Below are 21,983 nucleotides of genomic sequence, written 5' to 3' on the forward strand. Positions count from 1 at the left end.
ATCTGCTGACCCTTGGATGATCCACATGACGATCAGAGACTGACCTCAAGGAGGGACTGAATCATGAGCAGCATTCTGATCATCTACAGCATCTACAGTAAACTGGAGTAGAATGATTTGCCATATTCAATTTCCCTTTGATATTTTTAAAGTATCTTTAAATTGAACTGAATTGAAAAGCAACAATTAACAGCTTACTTCAGCAGAAACTGGATTTTGATCAATGAGCTGCTTATCTGTACGGAGGCTGTTACTATGGTGATGCATTCAGAATTGGATTCCATTCTCCCTCCGGAACAACAACCTCCACCCCACCCCCCAAGAAATTTCCTGAACACTGTTACTATTTTTAGAAACCTGTTTCCAAAGAGTCCTCATCTCACTGCAGGTGTTTTTCTCCAAAAAAAGGGAGAATTTATTTTAAAGTGAAGGAAGTGATGCAATATTGATTCAGTTTCTGAATTTCACTGCAGCCTTCTTCCAGCCTAACTACATGGAGATTCCTAACTTTAGTATAAACATCTCCCAATCATTTATTCATTCATTAGCATTTGAATATATTCACATATTGTCATTTATTTGTCAGCTGAAGACGGAGTGACTATACAGCTAACATGAGAAGCAGGGCTCAGTTATGAGGAGGACGTGTTTAATTGCTGGACACAGACAAAAGAAGAGATGACTTCTCATTTATCTTCTTGACTGCTTTATTTACTTGCTTGTTTAGACAGAAACCTTGACATGAAAATATGCAGCAGTTTGGTTCACTGCATGTCTATTCTACCAACAGCAAGCTTTTATCTGCTTTTTCCCACAATAAGAGCAACAAAGAAACTAGTTTAGGAATGAAGAAGCTAAATGTTTCACAGTGTATCATTCAGCAGTAAATAACTGACGTTCAATAACATTTAATTACATTTCAAAATAAAAGCAAACTTGCTGCTACTTTCAGCAATATTCTTGAACACATATCTCACATTATTTTGAGTTACAAGCAGGCACAGATTATTAAAAAGCATAAATTCATTTTTTTTCGTTTCAGCCCCTTTCAATGGGTGCAGATCAGAGGTCAGCTAAGGTCACACTACGGTTGATCTGGGACGTACAATTTTCCTGTCTCTGAAAAGAAAACAGAAAAAACATACAGAATCAAATTTAAACCTGGATTAACTGCTTTCATGCATGTGAAATATTGTATGAATTTGTTTTTTTCTTTATTTAAAACAGAACCTCGATTCACTGAAAAACAACACACATATCACAAATAAGAAGAAATAGTCATGGCAAATGAATTTTATCAAGTTTGCAGCTTTAGATTTTTGCTGTCAGGAAACACTGTGTTACAAGCATATTACAGTCAAGGTATAAATAATTAAATTTTTCAATTTTTAAAAGTTTCTAGCATTTGAAACTTTTCAACTTTGGCTTAAGGTTTGTGTTCTTTCTGTACCATAAAAACTGGAGCAGCTCATACAGAAACCCCAGCCATCCCATCATCACTCATGAACCAGACACCTTGATACCTGAACATCTTTACTCAAAGCAGAGACTGACCTCCAACCCACAGACAGCTGTCTCCTAGTTCCCTTTGGATTTGGGGTAGATCTCTCCAGATGATGCAAGTCACAAACTTTATGGCTTTTATTCAGGCCATTGAATGCCATCACTCATAAAACTTGAATTCAATGACCTGAATAAATGTTTTACCTTTGATATTCAGTAGGTAGTCTATAAAAACATGGTGTTGACAGGATTTGGTCATATTTTAAGCGTCCTAAGCCATAAACCAGTGTGTTTTGCGTGACTTATTAACCAAACACATGGTAAAAATGATGGCACTAGTGGCTTTGGATAGAATAGGTGTGGTTTTTATTCTCGATATGTAGGTTGGTGCAGTATTTTGTTAAAATCATATAAAAGCTTTTACAGGCAAACCTGCTCTGCAAGATCACCTTCCAATTCGTCCAGTTTGAGTGGAAGGTGGCGCCCAAGATCCCTGCATAAATTGTGAGGTGGACGACAAGGCAGCATAACACACATTGGTGCAGGCACACCCTCATTCCTCAATTCATTATCTACAAACTTAACTTAAGAGAGAACCGAAAGTAGAGATGGAAACAGCTCACAATGTGAACTGGCATTATTTAGATTGGCTCATTAAATGAATTGGATAACGGTAGGGAAACACTGGTGTCTATATTATAACAGTACTGCCTGTCTGGTAATGTGTCTTGAGAACATAATTATGAATTGACACCACAGCAATACAATGAACTGGAGCCAGCAGGTAGAAGTGAATTACATCACATTTTGATCGCAAAGGTACAACACAGGCTAGTGTGGCATCATGTCATCCGAGTTCACTGAACTCTAGTCAACCACACCAAACTCAAAGTCAAACAATGTGTGGTATAATGATGGAGCGGAAAAAACTACATTAACAACAACATGGGCTTTTCACAAGAGGGTGAGTTCAAAACGTGTTTTAGTGAGTTTTTCCTTTTAAGATGACTTATGTTTATTCCATTTGACTCACCGTAATTCACTCCTGAGTCGTTCCATTTTATCAATCAAGCGATTATTCTTAACCTTGACAGGGTTTTCTGGGACGAACCAGGCTGCGATAAACTTGCAGACCACCACTACGTGCTGCGGGCAGAAAACACATGCAAGATAAAATGAGGTAAGACAATCAAATTCAGTTCTTTTTCTAGTTTTAATTTTAAAAAATGTTTGCAATATTCCAGGAACAAACCTCAAAGAGAATGATGAACCCAAAGCGTATAGCCAGGATAAGCCAAAACTGAGAGGTCAGAGAGTAGTCTTGATTCCTGTAGTCTCTGTAACTGTAAACAACAGTTGGACCTGGTTGACCCATCTATGAAGGAACACTATGTGTGAACACAAACCAGTCATTTAGTTCTCTCACCTGCACTGAGTGACGTGAGCATAGTCATCTGTTTTCAGCATATATTCATCTTTGATGTTGGTCTTCATGAAGGCTACAGACAGAGTGTCATTAATGTAGCCTTGCATACAGCTGCAAAAACGAAAAACAACATGAGCACAGAACATAACCCAGCACTGACATGATGTCAGAGCTTTGAGCTGGAGACATGACTGACTGTGTCGAGTTGATGCCCTTGGCACATGGGCCGTAATGGTAACGGTAAACCAGACGAGGAATAAAGTCCGATGAGATGCCAATGACCAAACCATTAATGATCACAGCAAATACACCAACAACTTCCAACACTTTCGTCCATATTCCTGCAGACAGAAAAATAATCCGCAAATGCAACAGTTACATATAAACTCCTGTTTCTGTGTTGTTTCTATTGCACTAAGTGGCAAAAGTGTTCTTTTTGTGGCTATTTTCTAAAAATAGGCTTTCTGAGTTTAAAGCAACATAAAAGACCATGAAATGCTTGTTTTTCATGACTTACCAATGTCTCTGGTCTTCCTGGGAAGAAGGCGCCGCTCATAGCGGACCATTTTGATGGCATCCAGGCGGATCTCAATGATGTTATTCAGAAGAGCCAGAAGGGGCGCCAGAGGGAATGCAGCCACAAATGTGGTGGTGAAGCTGAACTGGATCACTGAGGAACATAGAGAGCAGTGGGCAACATGCAAACAAAACAGCTACCTCCAGTTGTAAAAGCTGAAAACAAAAACCACTTCACGTCAACTGTGGTTTATTTTGGTTTATTAATTAGCTCTTTCCTCCATGTATGACATTGAGCAGCATTTAATGTTATACTAATTTCTAACCGCATTAAACCGCAGCGTGAGAGAAACAAGTGAAAATCCCTCTAGTGATTCTTTCTCCCCTCATTTTGATTTTTATTTGTAGTTACAGTGACATAGACCTACCCATTTCCAGGAACTCATTAAACAGGCTGAAGGCGTCCGTGTTACCCAGGTGATAGTTTCTCAGCCAGTCTCGTTTTTTGCAAATTTCACATGCATCAATAAGACCCTGTTTATTACGACAAAACTTCCTGTAGCATTTGCCACACTGTCTCTTCAGCCGCCTTGCAGTTTTTCTTCTCAGAAAGTTCATGGCCCAGCTGCAAGAGAATTAGATCCACTAATAACCTGTACTGTAGGTTACCTGAATGCAACGTGTAAAGTCAAAACAAAATGTCCCACTTACGGCACAAGGAGCTCAAAGATGTTGTTGACAGTTTGTTTGAGCAGCATGATCACTGCCATTTGGATAAAGAGGTCTGTTAAACAACCACTCGGATGGCACTGCAGGACAAACAACACATCAGGGTTTACTATTTACCATGTTGTTGCAGTATGACAGCTCAACTGAAATCAGGAAGTGATCTCACCTCTTCCAGTCTAAACCCAGCTAGACGCACATAGTTTGTAGGATGGCCGTTTATCCTGACACAAAGCAAGAAAACGTTTATTATACCCACTTGCTGGTAAACCGGAACCATTTGGTTTATTCAAAACATATCACTGTGTTTTGATCAGAATCAAGTCATACAGTCAAGAAATAATTCTAAAAATATTTGCAGTATTCTAAAGCATGTATCATGTTACTATGTGCTGTGTTTTGGACTTGCATGGTATTCCAGCTGGTACATACCTGCCCAGGAAAAAAGCCACATAGAAGAGAGAGGAGAAGAGGGTGAAGAACTGAAAGGTAAACATTTTAACTGTGAAGCTTCTCTCTTTGGCAGCAAGTGAGTTCAGCTTCTCTGAGTAATGCAGACAGAAGAAAGCATTCAGAAACAGATGATCTGGTTTAAAACTCAATGAAAAAAATGCTCCATCCTGACCAGGACTCAAATGCTCTCACCCAGATCGCATAGTTTTAGGGACACCCATCTGTTCACCTGCAAACAAAATTACAAGTCCGATTAACATGAGAGATGGTAGAATGTTGAGTATGATCAGGACAATGCACAAGAACAAATAAATAATTTTTTAAGCTTTTAAAACAAATGTACTCCTGTTTTGTACATTTATTAAGAGACTTTTATGCTTGTTGCCTCCTGTCAATTTTAGAAAATAAAAACAATGGAAGGATTATAGTTTTCACCAGACACTTTTTTAAATACACCTGTCCAACTGCTCATTAACACAAATGTTGAATCAGCCAATCCGATGGCAGCAAGTCAATGCTTTTAGGCATGTAGACATGGTCAAGATCTGCTGCAGGTGAAACCGAGCATCAGAATGGAGAAGAAAGGTGATTGAAGTAACTTTGAACGTGGTGTGGTTGTTGGTGCCAGACGGGCTGGTCTGAGTATTTCAGAAATTGCTGCTCTACTGAGATTTTCACACACAACAATCTGTAGGGATTGAAGAGAACGGTCTGAAAAAGAGAAAATAGTGAGCGGCAGTTCTGTGGGCGCAAATGCCTTGTTGATGCCAGAGGTCAGAGGAGAATGGCCAGACTGGATCGATATGATAGAACGGCAACAGTAACTCAAATAACCTAAGTGGTATGCAGAAGAGCATCTCTGAATGCACAACACATCAAACCTTGAGGCGAATGGGTTGCAGCAGCAGTAAACCACAACAGGTGTCATTCTCATCAGCTAAGGACAGGAAACTGAGGATACAATTTACACAGGCTCACCAAAATGGGACAATAGAACATTGGACAAATGTTGCCTGGTCGGATGAGTCTTGATTTTTGCTGCAACATTCGGATGGTAGGGTCAGAATTTGGCGTCAACAACATGTAAGCATGGATCCATCCTGCCTTGGATAACGGTTCAGGTTGGTGGTGGTGCGGTAGTGTGGGAGATATTTTCCTGGCACATTTTGGGTCTATTAGTACCAACTGAGCATCGTGTCATGCAGCAGCTTGCGCCACAGCCTACCCGCCATGTCATAAAGCACAAATCATCTCAGACTGGTTTCTTGAACACGACAATGAGTTCACTGAACTTGAATGGCCTCCACAGTCACCAGATCTCAATCCATCAGAGAACCTTTGGGATGTAGTGTTATGGGAGATTCCCATCATGGATGTACAGCTGACAAATCTTCACCAACTGCGTGATGCTATCATGTCCATATGACCAGACTCTGAGGAATGTTTCCAGTACCTTGTTGAATCTATGCCACAAAGGACTAAGGCAGTTCTGAAGGTAAAAGGGATCCAACCTGGTACTAGCAAGGTGTACCTAATAAAGTGGTCAGTGAGTGTATGTAACTCAGTGGGAAATATTGAAGGCTATTTTCCCACTCATTTTATTAAAAGTGAGTGGTGAATTAATGCTAAAAGACATTAAAAGGGTGTATGCTGCACTAAAATTTAAAGTAGTTTTATGTTATTTGTGCTTTTTTGTTTATGCAATTCATTGTAGTGTGAAGTTGCCTATTTTAGTCACAAGATGGCAGTGTTAGAAGGCTGAAAAGCTTTTCTCAAGATTTGGTAACATTAACTTGCCTCAGGCTCTGTATGTGGCTACAAAAGCAAATCAGACAGGAAAAAAACATAAATAATCACCAATCTTAAAAAAGATCAGTTGCTTTTTTTCTTTTTTGGTAAAGTGCCTTGAAACAACTTATGCTATATTACGGAACCCCCTAAAACAGTGTTTCCCAAACACTGCCCTAAAAGACATGGAGGATTTTTTATTCTTTTGCATTACCTCACAAAACTTTCTGCTATTATATAAGGTCTTCATAAGGCTTTTCCACATGTTAATATCTCATTATGAAATATCTGAAGTCTGACATCTTTTTCTTTAGGATAGAAATGCACCACAAACCTAAGATACAAAGGGAAACTTTCCATAAGAAGGAAAGAAATAAGAAATACATCCAATCTATATGGACTATTTCTGAGTTGACAAGGTAATAAGTCATCTTTTGATTGTGTCTCGTTTGTGTTGGTAAACACTGAGTGGCTTAAAGGGTAATTTTCATGTACAGTTCCATCTCAGCCGCACACAAAAAGACATAAACATGCAGTGAATAAATTAATTTTTCCAATCAATATTTTGCACCAAACAGTTAATAATACACACCTTTTCACCAAGGCTCTTTAAATATGTACGGTATATATTTAAATTTTTAAAATGATATTTGTGACTGTACACAAAATAGACCAGCAAATATTGCAGTATGTATATTGCGAGTGAACACAAAACGTATTGCGAAGTAATACAAAAGTATTGTGAGGTAATACAAAAGGAAAAATGTTCTCCATGTCTCTGAGAGGATGCTGTACTATATAAATAAACTAAATTGAATCAAATTTTTTCTTGTCTGTTTCTTATTGCTGAGTCATGAACACTGACCAGCAGCGCTTTAGTTGTTGTTCTGGGGTTTTCTGTGACCTGGTGAGTCCAGTTCTGGTTAATTTTATAAAATTCTTTAGTCATCTATTTGTTAATAAAGGCTTTTTATTGTGTTTTTATTGAATCAGAAAGCCTTTGAAGTGACTTTGTAACCCTATCTAGACTGATCAAAGTCAATTACTGTTTTTTATCTGTTCCTGCATGTTTTTCAGTAAGGACATTTTGTGTTATTTTTAAAATCAGAATCTGAATAAACATACCCGGGTCATGATCTGAATGGTGAAATAGTGCAGCACTGCTCCCAGCAGCATAGCTAACATGCTGGCTTTTTCTTCTAGAAAATCTGACTCGGTTCTCGAAAACCAGGAGGCAGTCATCACTCGAAACACCACAAGAGCGTGAGTAATACCGATGATCACCATCAGCTGCAACACACACACACACAATTAATGGAAACACAATCACCTGTAGCTTTTTTCCTTCAAATAAGTATAACACTGTATCTCTCAAAACTGCTCTTTGAGTGTTGAAAAGAATGAAAATAAGGTAATTAAAAAATATAAATGATTCATCAGTATTAGCATTATTCATGCGCATCATTAATGTCGTCTCCCAAAATAAGAGATTTTTACCAAGAACTGTAAGTTAGAGATGACTAAGGATGAGTTAAACAGGCATATTTAACTCATATTCTCAATTGGTATAGTAAAGAAAGCTTTACAGCTTAATTTTTTTAAACTGTACTAACTTAAGTTCCTTTTTCTGTATATCTACAGATCTATCTGTCTTGTTAAGTGCTGTTTGTTATTAGCTGGAGCCACACAAAAAAGGTGACCAGAACTGAAATGAAACCTTCATTATAACCCAATAGTCACATGTAATGACTGGCTTTAAAGGAATTTACTGTCTTCAGTTAGAACAAAAACAGAAACCTGTGATATTAACATGTCAAGTTTAAACAGCTAACTGTACACTTATTTTGATTCATGCGTTGGAACATAAACAGAATAAACTAAATTTGATTTCAAATTGTTGATCTCAATCACTGCTCTGTTTGGTTCCACAGTTTCACTTCCTGAGGCCACAGAAGTGAAAGTTTGTGCAACTATTACAAAGCTCCACCCCAAGAATTCCAGAACAACCAGGACTGGTTCCTGGGAAAAAACTTTGAATTCTGACTAATGTGTTGTTCCAGGAATTGAAAGGTTTTTATTGGCCAGAAACATCCTGGCTGCCAAGAAAACTCTTCATTAACCATAAGATAAAAGAAATAAGCTATTTAGGGTTAAAAAGCAAATAAAGTTGTAAAATAGAGCTCAACAGAAAGAAGGTGAAAAACAGCAAGCAAAGAATCTAACCTTTTTCCAAACTATTTTATATAAATGTATATTTTTTTTAATGAATTTGGAAAGCCAGTATTTTAATTTTAAACTAAGCAATCAGTTGCTTTTTATTTTATTCCCAAAGAAGAAAATACCTAAAATTATTTTTAACTTGCTGTAAAACAGCTGTCAGTGATGCCTTGAATGAGCGGCAAACATGAACAGTAGCTGTGAAACTGAGCTGTCACTGTTCTGTGTCAATCTCCTCCCCGTGACATTTCAACCTTTAGACACATTTCTGACACCAACGCCTCCTACACCAGAATCACATGACAGATGTTTTGAGTTTCAGTGCTCTGTGACAACATTGCAGCATGGCAGTGTTGTCATCAGTCCAGGTGATACATTGACACATTGTAAAGACCATTCTCCTAATACATATTACGTTGTGGGAACCCACTGCTCTTTGTGGGAACCGCAACCTGGAGATGAGAAGTACTGTTTTTGTGATAGGTGTTAAGTTTAGGGCTAAAGTGTGGATTGAGTTCAGGTTAGAGTTAGGCTATAGAAAAGAATGGAAGTCAATGCATCTATAGATAGAGAAACATAACCTCTGTCTGTCTGTCTGTCTCTGTCTGTGTGTGTGTGTGTGTGTGTGTGTGGGTGTGTGTGCGTGTGTGTGTGTGTGTGTGTGTGCATGTGTGTGTCTTACCATGGCTGTAAATAAGATGAGGACCAGAGTGCTTTGAAAGTATGAATGTTTGAACTTTTTAACCTCACAATTCACATCATTGACTAATTCCATGATCAGTTCTTCCTGTTGATACATAGACAAAAACACACACACTTGAAACTTCATAGAAAATTTTGATTTGATTCAACACAAAAAGAGATGTCCACTGTAAAAACAGGTTCTGTAGTATGCTAATCATTTTCACATGACTTGAGAATTAGGTTAAGAAGTACCAGAGTTGTTTTTTTAGCCTAGTAAATGCAGCCCCTTTATTCCACAATATGCTTCGTCCAGAGGGTCTGGACTCTTGGCTGGACTTCAGTCATGGACTCTGTTGAAGTTTGAAATGTCTGGATCTGATTTTATCCAATCCCTAATGTTTGATGAACAACATCTTTGCTGACATGTTTTCAACATTCCTCTTGCTCCAACCAATTGCTCAATATATGGAAGCGTGGCAAAAACGGACTAAAAGGCTTGGTTCACCTCAGCCACTGCAACTGCTAAAACTACAGGCAGACTACAATTCTAAAACAATGCAGGAAATCAATTTCTTAGAAATCAACTTAGATTAAGGACAGACAGAGTATCAGTTGACTCCTGTGCGCTGATTGACTGTTGAAATTCTACCAGAAAAATAAAGCTCAACTGGAGAAACCCCAGACGGAGCACTGAAGGGAGATAAGAATCAAGAGGAATTGCATAGGGGCCAGTTGTTTTTGTAGAATAGAATAGAATAGAATAGACTTTATAGATCCCCAAAGGGAAATTGCTTATATGCTGACAGCTACTCCATCCAAAGTGTTAAATATTGGTAGATACAAATATAACCATATAATATATAAAATAAATATATACATAAATAAATTAATAAGAATGCACATTGAAATACATCAATCTATAAGTAAATTGGTCCAGAGAAAACATAGTATTAAGGTCAGTCAGAATATCAGTTTTCCAGTAAAATCTTGAGGTCATTTAATCCCAAATTTGACCCAACTGTGACAAAGGATTATTTGTTTTGCCTCTGAAGTCGTAGCTCAGATCTGTGAATGATTTCATAATTTAGCTGAGTGCATCCTAGTTGCATGTTAAAGAACTGCAACTAGTTCTCTCCATATTATACCTTCAAACACTACAAAGGGACATGTTCATTAACAGATACTCTACAGAATTATGTGGGCAATATCTAAAAGTTTATGTAACAGAAATGTACCACATATTTTACACCAGCAACTTGTAGTATTTTTAACAAGATATATTCAACTCTGACTTCCAAATATAAACAGAACACATCATGAGTTTCCAGCATTAAATACCAGCCAAGATGATGGAATTAAACTGGAGAAACGTAGCGCTTGAAGTAAATGAATCAGTGATCCCCATTATGATAGTTATCAAAGCCATCATCAGAATAACATAAGAGAATATAATAGAACAAATCTCAGTTCTGTTGTGTTCATGATTTAGGTTTATTCTATCTGAATGGTGTATTCAGATAGACGTCGCTCAGAGAATAGTCCTGTCAATTATTACCTAAAGACTAATATCAAACACACTAAAGGGCATCATATTGTTGGGACTGATGTTGTACCTCTTCTTCACACCAGTCATAGACCTTCCATTTTGAGGCATATCTGGCTCTGTGTCTCTGCCAAAATTCCAGGAAAGCTGTGGCTGAAACAAAGAAGGAAAGTGTCAAAATCACACAGAACACCAGTAAAGCAGCAACAGTGATTAAATCAGAGACTTACCCCAGATTGCCATGAACATAGCAAATGCAACAGTTCCCTCATTGTCAAACAAATGGCTGACCTGTGTAGGGAAGAAGAAGAAAAAAGGAGTTCAGTGTGATGCTCCTACAACCTGGAATCAGCTCCAGTCTGAACACAAGATGTCAGAATTGATTTTATTGGATTTATTTCGAGCGGTTCTTAAAAACAGGCAACCAGATTCTATTAAACAGTGTCACTGCTTTTAAATTGCTTTCTATTGTTTTACACTTGTGCATATGTATTAATTAGTTTTTATTTTGTAACCAGGTTGTTGTGTATTGCAGACTTCTGCCCAGGTCCCTCATGAAAATAAGATCTAGATCTCAACGGGGTTTACCTGGTTACATAAAGGAAATTAAAAAATACAGATATATTTTTTGGATTTTCCATAAAAATGCAAGACATTGTTATGTCTGCACACATTCACTGATTTATTATTTAGTTATTCCAAAATGAATTAGTTTCTCTGCTGGCATTTCTGCCATTTCTTAACTGATGACCAGTAGTTTGTCATGCTCACCTTAGCATAAGTGCATGTTTCTGAGAGCTGCCGAGGCTCACACACCCTGTCACAGCTAGGGCACATGGTGACATTAGAGTCACACACCTCCTTACTTTGGACAAGCACACACACAAAGATTGAAGCATTAATACAATAAACATTTATTAAATATTTTTTATGTAAAGTTTGTTTTAAGTGGAACTCTTCAAAAGCTGCTCTGTGAAATGTATATAGTTTAGAGCAGAAGTGTAATTCTATGCATATACCTGACTTACATTAGAGGGCTGGTGTTGAAAAAGGCCAGACCATAAAGGAAGATGACTGAACCTAGAATAGCAGCTGGAATCAGCAGTATGGTGTACCAGTTCAACCACAGGTAGTACAGCGCCACCTTCTCCCCAAAGTAACATCTGCATCAACAGAGCAAACATGACCAAGGCACATTGTACTGATCACATTGAGAGGCTCAGGAAACCAATCGAGGTTTTGCGTTAATAAGCTGATTAGGGGTTATACACCATGAGTTTACAAATATTAACTGTTTTCACAATAGTTCAGTTTTCTGAGTTCCTGCTATTGTCTTTTTCTTCCTTCATTTTTTTTAGTACTAACCTAAAAACTCTAGTTTATTCAGCTCTTGGGAGACATGACCAAATTAAGAAAAAGTTAACACAACTCACTACTGTAAGTTTATTTTACACAATCACACACATTTAGGTTCAAACTCTAAAAGTCACTAAATTTATTTGACTTAAAGAGTAGAACATAGTAGATATTACTAAATGTGTCTCAAATGTTTTACAGTGTAAGGTAATTTTTTGCCTGTTAGTACCACGCATGTTTAATAAAACAGATTTGATCAACAATAATTATTCTTGACTCAGTCTAAAACCAGATGTAGACATCTGAATACAAACAGATACTATTAACTGGCATTTCTAAAGCAAAAATGTAGATTGATTGAAATAAAGATGTTATTTTTAGTCGTATTTTACAGTTTGCTTTGATATGTGTATGCATGGATATAACAGGATGCTCTTGAACATGAGACCTCATTTCAGCAAGATTTACCTATACAAATAAAAAATAAGTAAAACAAAATCTGTTCAATGTTTCTAGACAATAAAATGTAAAATGTAATGTTACATGAATTAATGAACTCTTAATGAGAATGCAAAGCATCTCTTTAAAGATTTTTGTAAATTTTAGATAAAATAAAAATGTAATTTACAATTTAGAGATTGGTATCTAACATCATCTGTAGTTTTAGTAATGCCTGCAGCTTAGACCTTTAAAGCATCCAACATCCAATAGGAAGTGTCTGAGCCTCCTAAGGACAGACTTTGCTTTCAGTTGTCTGTGGAATAAATATTGTTAAAAGTTTCAAAATAATGGGCCACAAAAACATATGAAAAGTTCTGAATAGTTTCAGTCACATGGCACTTGTGAGAAAGAGCAAGAAACTGACTTGATTTCATCGAATGGTTGTGGTGTAAAGAGAGCCGACCATCGAGCCCACTTCGCTCGCAGATTCTTCTGCTCCTTTTTCTGAGAGACATGACATGTAAGAATAAATAAATTAAAAACATCAAGAAAGTCCTATTCACTACAGAAACACTACTTCAAAGAAAGAAGGATGAGTAAAATAGTAAGTGGATGAAAGTGGAAGGGTTTGCAGTCACTCCATTTCATCACATTGGTTTTACTAAACCAAATTGGAAAACAAGCAGTTAGTCAAAAGTTTGCTCACCTCATGAAGACAGAACATAGTTTCAAACACACCCTCCATTTTCAGCTTCTCCAGGTTCTCTGAAAACATTAACAATGTGAAACAATGTGAAAAAAGTTCCAATGTGTTGCTACACAAAACTCTGTATTATACATACGCATAAACTTCTACATCTCAATCCATTCATCCATAAACATAAAAAAGGGAAAAAAGATATAGCCAATTTTTAAAGCCACTAACCTTTTGTGCTGATGAGTGTGTTATTGAGAATGAAATGTACAATTCGGATTCTGGGCAACACAGGAAGGAAAAGAGCTCAGTATTAACAAAAGTAGGTTCTATGAGAATTACTAGCAGCAAGGAAATTTCTACAGCATTTATACACAAAATCATTTAGAGTGTTTTAAACAAATAAGAAAGGCGGGCAATAATAATAAGAAACAAAAAATGTAAAACACAGCAAAATTTAAGCATTATATAAAGCATAAGAAAAAATATACATGCTTAGGGAATAACTAAACCCCAAATCAACTATTTCTTGCAGATAAATTTTATAGGTCTGTAAGTGTGCTATGTTTATGTTTTTGTGCAAATTGTGACATTGTTGTGAAAGTTTTTTCAAATCTGTAATATTTTGGTCTGAAACGATCTTAGTGCTGCTGTCTTTGGGTTGACCGGCAGCTACTACAGTGGAATTCCTCTTGGTTGCTGCAGTCCAGCTTGGTTGATGTCTACATCATGGCCCCACGTTCAGGTACAAAACAGTCTCCCTCACTACAGTTATCCACTTTGTGTGCATTTATAACATAAAACCCTATCTATACACAATAAAATGGCTTCTATATTCCTGTCCACTGAAGTGACCACTATGCATGAAAGAATAAAGTTCAACAATCAGTTCCTTTGACTTGGAGGTTTTCAAGCAGAGATTGTTGGTGATGTACCAGAAAGACAGTCGCTCCACCTTCACTCTGTATGTGATATAATATCTGTAAATATTGATTACCAACCATTTTCAATGGATTCTTATTTTGGACCATCAAATAGTAAAAAGAAAAGAAAGTTATTAATAAGCAAGAGTCACAACTTCAAAGGTTCTTTATAGAAATTGATTTAGACAGAAATGTCTAAATTTTCTTCTTTTTTGCCACATGTTCAAAAATCTGCTGCTTTCAAAAGAGACACTTTCTTTTTCTAAGTTGTGTGGCAACCACAGCAGAGCACAAATTAAAGTTCCATTCAACCCATGGCATTGCTCACGTTTCTCAGATGTGAGACATTATTCCTGGAATTTGTCAATTCTTTCTGTTTCTTGAGATCCCTTTCAAATTTAGATTCGGCAAATAGGTATGTTTTCGGTTTCAGTTGTCTTGGGATGGGTTCAGGAGATAAACTGACCATTTGCCAAAAAAGACATAAGCAGAGAAAACAGAAATCTAATGTTATTCACAGCTATTCCTCAAACACAGCAAATGATGAGGAACAGTCTTTGTAAGAACAAATTATGATAGAGATGTGAGGTCTTCAGTAATATGCTAAAAAAATGCTAAATAACCTACATTTGTATAGCCTTTGATGAAGTTTGAAGATATCTACGCTGAGTAGCAATAAACATTTTCTGCTTTGACTTGTAGTTTTTTAGTGGCAATTATATCATGCTTAACTATAATCACAGGTATGGTACTTACTCAAAGCTGACAAAGCCGTTTCCTAGAACTACCAACACAAGTTTTATAAATAGGTGTGTTTGTATAAAAGTGGAAGCGTGTGAATGTGTGTTGAACACACCTGTTAGCCTGGGTAATTGTATTCTCATCTTTACACCAGTTGCAGGCGTCAGAGACTTTGATCAGGTACAGATAGTCATCAAATATCTCATTGGGAGCACGCAGGCCCAGAAATATTTTGTCTTCATGGTCAATGGGCTGCCAGACAACATAAAAAACGAATATTGGTGAATTTTTTTTCCCTTCATGACATCAAGATCAGAATCTTGATGTTCTAATAATAATAAACTCACTGTGATTGCAATGTTTTTCTTTTTTAGCTCTTCCAGAAACTCTTCTTGCTTTTTGGACTTCTCTGTGTGAGGCTCCTGCTTGTTGGCCACCAGTAAGAAGTCAAATGTAGTGTGGACAAACTGTTCAAAGACAAGCTATTACAACCCCCATATACAACACAGAGAAACATGACATTTACATTTTGAAACACTAATGACAAAGAGAATGGCAAAAACACAGCGTACAAGTATGTACAGAAAGAAAAATAGTTAAAATAGGAAAATATTTAATTATATTCATAGAAAAAATGCATTGTGAACAGAGTTCATATGAATATTAAAGCAGGAGCATGCAACTCAATTTATCTATATATATATAGATATATATATATATATATATATATATATATATATATATATATATATATATATATATATATATATATATATATATACTGTGTATATATATATTTGTTAAAACTGCTTCCAAATTTGTAATGACAATATGATAAAAATAGTCTGAAAAAAATGAGATACTTTGACTTCTCCCTATGGTCTTATTGCCATCCTAAGATAGACACTGATAGGTCAGAAACAACCAATCAGAGCCAAAAGGAGGGTCTTAGCGCTGTCAATAATTCTCATGTACATGCTGCTCTTTACGATCTTTGTAGTTCACCAATGTTTTCTAACAAGGCTAATTTTGGGATGACACACATGACAACTGAATTTACTCATTATGTGACTTCTGAAAGAAGTTGGTTGGACTAGATTTTATTGGTACTGAAGTAAAGGGGGCACAATGCTGATTTCATACTTTTTAGAATTTTATTTGTGAAAAACTTTCCAAACTGCATCACTTTCACTCTATTCCCCAATTGTGTGCATTTCTGTACATAAAATGTACAGATACCTGTATGTGATCCTGAGCTGATGCAGAAGAAGCTGTTCTGTCTGCTGAGCCCTGACCTGCTCAGCCAGCACCATGAATGAACCCAAAGATCAGAGCACACTCAACACCTTCCATGTATCAAACAGTAAAGTCAGATCAGAGTTAAGGTCTTAGAAAAGCAGCCGGTGAAGACTTTGACACTTCCTATCTAAATGATGATTGTTATCTGCTAGTGAACTCGTCCACTGAGTCATTTGGGATCTGTCCAAGTTAATCTGCTTTGGTTTTATTTAGAACCAAGCTGAAGAACATTAAACTGGTGTTATGAAGTTTGCTGCCTGGACAAATGCTTCACCTTAGTATCAATATCAGATCCAGTCAGAGTTTGTCAGCCAAATGGGAGCTGAGCAGCATAACCATGTTATCCTGCATGCTGACGGCAGATTAAGCTACCTCTGTTAATAAATGTTGTAATACAGGCTTATCAGTTCAGAACAGTAACAAAGTTTTTTATGTGAGCATTTATCTTCTGTGTTTGCATGTTGTACATGAGACTAATCTCCAGTTAGCCTGTTAGCTTAGGCAAAGTTCTGCTGAAGCTGAGTCTTACCAAAGAAGGAAGAAAAGGCTCATCGCTCTGGTCGTCATTCTCTCTCTCCTGCAGCTCCATCTTGTCCTTTATGAGAGACAAACAGCTTTAATTTTGACCTCATCAATAAAACAGCTAATGGAGCTATATTCTGGCTTTGTTGTACTACATCAATGGATCATAAAACATTAAAGCTAAATTGAAATTCTGCTTTTTCCCAGTTTTCTTAATTAAGGCTATTAAATTAATTTAATTCTGTTTAGTTCCACATGATCGATGACAGCATTTCTTACAGTTAAGCATAACTTGCAATACAAGTTTGGGGGTTTTAGAACATTTTGTGAAACTATGGAAAAACATGTGCATCATACAAATGTTAAAAACTACAAAAGACTAAACTTACAAATGGACAATAACTGTATATTGGCTGATAAAGTTTATGCTGGAATTGGGTTAATTGTGATTCAGTATGTAGAAAAGCCATTAAAAGGTGTAGGGTTCAATGTCTGCCATATGTCAATGTGCCCCAGACCAAAGCACTTAACTCTGTGAATTTATTAGTGCATCTCTGTTCTTAAAAAAAATGTTTATGTAAAAAAATGAAAATAAAGAGTGATTTTACAAACAATATACTTAAAGGTGCTGATTTTCTCTACACATTTTGTTATCTTTATTATAAAAATGCTTCAGATGAACATGATATAGGTTTTCTTATTTTCTTATCTAAACACATTGCGTGCAAAGTACTTATTATTATTATTATTATTATTATTATTATTATTATTATTATTATTATTATTATTATTATTATTATTATTATTAAATGGAATCTAACAAATTAGATGTCGCCATGGGGCAGCAAGACTGTGGTTGTGTGACAGAGCTGCAGCAGGGTGCATGTTCAGGCTCGTCTGAGATCTTCCCTCTGTGTTGACTAACTCCTGCTTTTCACTAAAGTTTTTGTTTTCAACCTGTTCACCGTCACATCGTTTCTACACCTTCACACCGTTCGTAGAGCCGGTATGGCAACAGAACATGGAAGTTTTTATACTGGATGAGTAACATTGGACCTTCAACATGGGTGGGACTCTGATCCAGAGCAGATTGTGAAGCCTCTGTCACAGCTGCAGACATCTCAGAATTGAAGCTTTTTTTTTTTTTTTTTTTTATAATTTTTGAGACTTCAAAACTAAATCAGTCTGCTTTAGGAAAAAGGGAAACAATAACAGTGACATTCTGAGTGCAGCTATTTTTAGCGAAAAAAAGTAAACTATAAACAAGCTGTATATCTCATATGTGTCTTCAGCAAAGACACATAAGAGATCATTTAAGAAAGATATCAAACATGGTGTGTTTATAGGACTGAGTGCTGATGGCGATATAATTTTAAAAGCAAAAATTATCACACAAGTACATCACAATTGTGCCTCTTTAAACAAAAAAAATCTGAAAATATTTATTTTTTTAACTTTACAGGGATAAGAGTATGTAATTAAAAAAGGTAATATTACAAGGGCTTCTTGAATTGAACACCTAGAGAACAGGACATTTTCTCAAATTCTATATTTGTTAAAATGTTAAACATAACTTTCTGATCTCTGGCTGGATAAAAACATTCTTTATTTAAATCCAACAATATAAAACCCACAAAACTTAAACAGGTATTTATTTCTAAACACTGCAAACTAAGTCTTAGTTAGTATTAAAAATTCAGTTGCAGAAAACCTGGACTGTAAACCATCTCGGTTACTTTAACATGAGTTACTTACTGCTCACTCTTTGGACAGGAGGCAGGGTGTGTGTGCCGTTGAACAAAAAAGAAAGGTTGAATCTCATGGAAATCTGTTTACCTCGGTATTCTTGAAGTACATGCTGTAACTTATTTAATTTAAAGCTCAGCAGGTGAAACCATTCTCCAGCATCAGCAGCAGCCGTAGTTTCCGTTCCATGAACGTCCTTCCATGACCAACACACATCCCGACAGCGGGGGAAAGAGTCTCTAGGCTGTTTCTCCCCCTCACTTCCGCATACCTATAGCCAGGTAACTGCAGCTCCCTGAGCGCGTGCGATGTGCGGAGGTAGGTTGTTTCTTACTTGCAAGAGAGATAAGGTCACTTTTAGCTGAAAGCGGAACTGTCATGTCGTGATGTTTTGATAGAGGCTGGGATTCAAAACAAATGACCTGAGAAGAATTTTAGGAGTTTCAGAAATAAGTTAGGCACAGTCATACCTGCGTGAACATAGTGACAAGTGGGTGAACCGGTTCTCTGATTTCGTTTCCTTCACGTTTGATTTTGACACATTGCATTGATACAGTTGTCACCTTAGTTGACAACAAATAAATAAAGTATGTTTTTCTGAAACCCGGTAATCTCTTTCATTTTTGATTTAATAATTGAGACAATTTCTGATGCTGGAATGCCTCACCAGTCCCTAGTGTCACTGCTGCTTAGTGGATTGTAAAACTGTACTTTCACTGAACTAAATTAAAAGCCTGAAACTGAAAGCTATGTTACTGTTTTTCAACAGTAGCGTTTTTGCTACAGTTTTATTGCTACATAAAAACGAGATATTACAAAAACCAACCCAATCCAGTTAAGTCTGTGAGGGTTCAGGAATTTGCCAAAGGGCAATTCCACTTAATTGAGCATATTTAATCTGTTCTAGTGTAATATCTTGGATACTTAGACTCTACAAACTAGAGTATTCCACACTAAAAGTTGAATATTTGAAATCCAGTTTGTAATTTGTGAAATCTTTATTTAACATTAATTATACTTCCAAGAAAATGTTGAACTTCAGTTTCTCAGTAATGTGTACATACAGTACAGACCAAAAGTGTGGACACACCTTTTAACTGAATTCAATTAGAAGGTGTGTCCAAACGTTTGGTCTGTACTGTATATTAATGCCTGATGTGAGGTTGGATTACAGTCAATTCTATCAGGGCAACACATGCATTGAACGTCTCTTCAATGCTAATGCAAGCTCATCCATGGTAATGAACAGCAGAGAAAGTAGGCAATCCAGTGGGTGACAGACCCCTTCATGCTAGACACTAGCATGTTCAAAGCTAACTCAAGTGAGGAGTCTCCTCATAATATACCAGTGCTGGCCCATCAGTTACTGGTGAAGTTTAACTTTGAGGTTTTTTTAAATCATAGCATAATTAATAACTATCCAAGTTGGTAATTTTCTATAATCAAAAAAAACTTACAAGGAAAAGATTTTAAAGGAACCATAAATTAAATAAGAAACCAGAAAGCCAGATCACTGCACTGTGTAAATAAGCTTAGGTTCTTTATCACAACACAGCAGGCTATATGCCTTTATGCAGACTAATATAGCTTTATGAATAGTTACAGTATAAAACAAATATGTGCCTTTAAAAGCTCTTTCAGCAAATGTTTACACTGAGGCAGATCCTGGACAGTCAAGAGCAGAATATCCCTCCCTTTTACAGCTTCTGCAATAAATTCAACAAATAAGGAAAAGGGAAGTGATATGAGTCCCACTGATATGCAAACAGACAGAAACTGATTATGGAACACAGCTTCTGACACTTAACTCCTCTTCACCCTATAGATGATGTAACTACTTTATTACTGAAACCTTTGTCTGGATTTTTACATGACAATGTTAACTTTTCTCATAGATATTAAAAAATGAACAGGGGCATTAAACACACAAGTAAGGAAAACTTGAACAAAGTTCCCCTTCTGTAGGAGATTATTTGTAACAGTAGAATAAAAATAAAAGTTTCTTACACACTATTTTTCTCAACTCTGTTGCCCAGATTGCAGATAGTAAATATTTATCCTCCTTTGTGGATTTTCTTCCAGCTGCCGTGAAAACTGCAGTGATCAAACCACTTTTGAAGAAACCTAATGTAGACTGATCAATAATTACAAGATCAAACCCATTCTAAAAGATCTGGCATAGAATATTTAAAGTTTTTGAAAAAAATGGCTTCTCTTGTGCCGTCCAGTCACCCTTTAGACTACATGAAGCACTGAGGTTTTACTTTAGAAAGGCTTTATTTCTTCTCATTTGGATGAATTAGACCAGAGCACTGAACTGTGTAAATAAGCTTTACACAGTGCAGTGTCCCTAATTGAAAATAATATAACATTACATAATGTTTAAATAAAAATGGATATTTTAAATAGAAATATCAGGCTGTCAGGCTATATTTGTTCAGTTTGTTGGGCCTGCAACAACCAAATTAGAGACACGTACATCACTCCTTTTTTTTTTTTTATATATATAAGTAGCTGTCATATTTATTAAACTAAAATAAAAAGAATTTCCATGAATCTTGTTTGAGTAAAGAACAACAAGTATTAAACATATTTTTAATTAAGCCAACATTTCTGTAATAAAATGTTTTTGGTCTAACTTTTAAATGTGTTTTCATTAGCCTTAAACAAAATAAAACATCATTAACAGGAATAAAGGCTGGAAAACAGTCTGTGAATACTTGATCTATCTAATGGTGTATTTACTGAATTGAATTAACTTTTCAATCTTATTGAAAAGTTAGTAACACAAAACTGACTCAATAATATCATGTTTCATGATATCAGCCACAGTGGGTGTCTGGTGGATGAAGAACTATGACACTGATGCCACCATCTTCTGCAAGTTCGTCTCCTGATCCATTTTAAAATTCATCTTCTATTCATCCTCACTGATGTTGTACAACCAGGAATCTCTGTCTTCACACTCACATCTGTATCTCTGCAAGCGTTTTTGGTGGAGTATCAGGTGGGCATTTAAAAGGCAGGTGTTGAGAGCAGCACACCCTGAGTGTGAGGTATCTGTCTGCCCCATGAGAGGGAGTCCATTTAACAAATGCCTTGTAACACTAGTAATAACCAAACCTGTTTTACCACCATTACTGCAGGAAGAATCAGAGAACTCACTTATGACGTTGCAATACTGAGATAACCTGTCTAAGAAGGACTGTTAGTGTAACATCATCTTGTAAAATTAAGACTTAAGACTCTAATTTTGAAGTTAAAAAATGAAGTAGTTCTTGAGTTGCCTAGTTACATTGATGATATTCTGATAACTCTCAGTTAACTGAGCATTGAAGAAGCCTCTCAAATATTTTCACTGGAAGCATTCTGGGCAATCTGCAGGAGAAAAGCTCAAACACTGAC

At 36.4% G+C, this 21,983-nt stretch overlaps 1 protein-coding gene across 2 annotated transcripts; it reads right to left on the reverse strand.

Annotated features, from left to right (window-relative positions):
* Nucleotides 1–689: 689 nt before the first annotated feature.
* Nucleotides 690–18,987, reverse strand: LOC122846243 (anoctamin-9-like). 2 transcript variants are annotated; one of them, XM_044143077.1, is made up of 24 exons: nt 18,588–18,987; nt 16,840–16,905; nt 15,359–15,478; nt 15,127–15,263; nt 13,579–13,628; nt 13,360–13,418; nt 13,078–13,157; nt 11,885–12,019; nt 11,628–11,721; nt 11,087–11,147; nt 10,927–11,009; nt 9,312–9,416; nt 7,538–7,702; nt 4,817–4,853; nt 4,604–4,715; nt 4,341–4,395; nt 4,157–4,254; nt 3,874–4,070; nt 3,447–3,599; nt 3,126–3,270; nt 2,930–3,040; nt 2,756–2,846; nt 2,537–2,649; nt 690–1,119 (listed from the first exon to the last, which is right to left on the reverse strand). In XM_044143077.1, the coding sequence occupies exons 2-24, from the start codon at nt 16,897–16,899 to the stop codon at nt 1,080–1,082; spliced, it is 2,301 nt and encodes a 766-aa protein (XP_043999012.1). In that variant the 5' UTR covers nt 16,900–16,905; nt 18,588–18,987; the 3' UTR covers nt 690–1,079. The 2 variants fall into 2 exon arrangements, with proteins under 2 accessions (XP_043999012.1, XP_043999003.1); XM_044143068.1 differs by having other exon boundaries at nt 18,669–18,986.
* Between the last annotated feature and the right edge of the window lie 2,996 nt (nt 18,988–21,983).

This window comes from Gambusia affinis, linkage group LG02, assembly GCF_019740435.1.
Source record: "Gambusia affinis linkage group LG02, SWU_Gaff_1.0, whole genome shotgun sequence".
Classification (NCBI taxonomy): Eukaryota; Metazoa; Chordata; class Actinopteri; order Cyprinodontiformes; family Poeciliidae; genus Gambusia; species Gambusia affinis.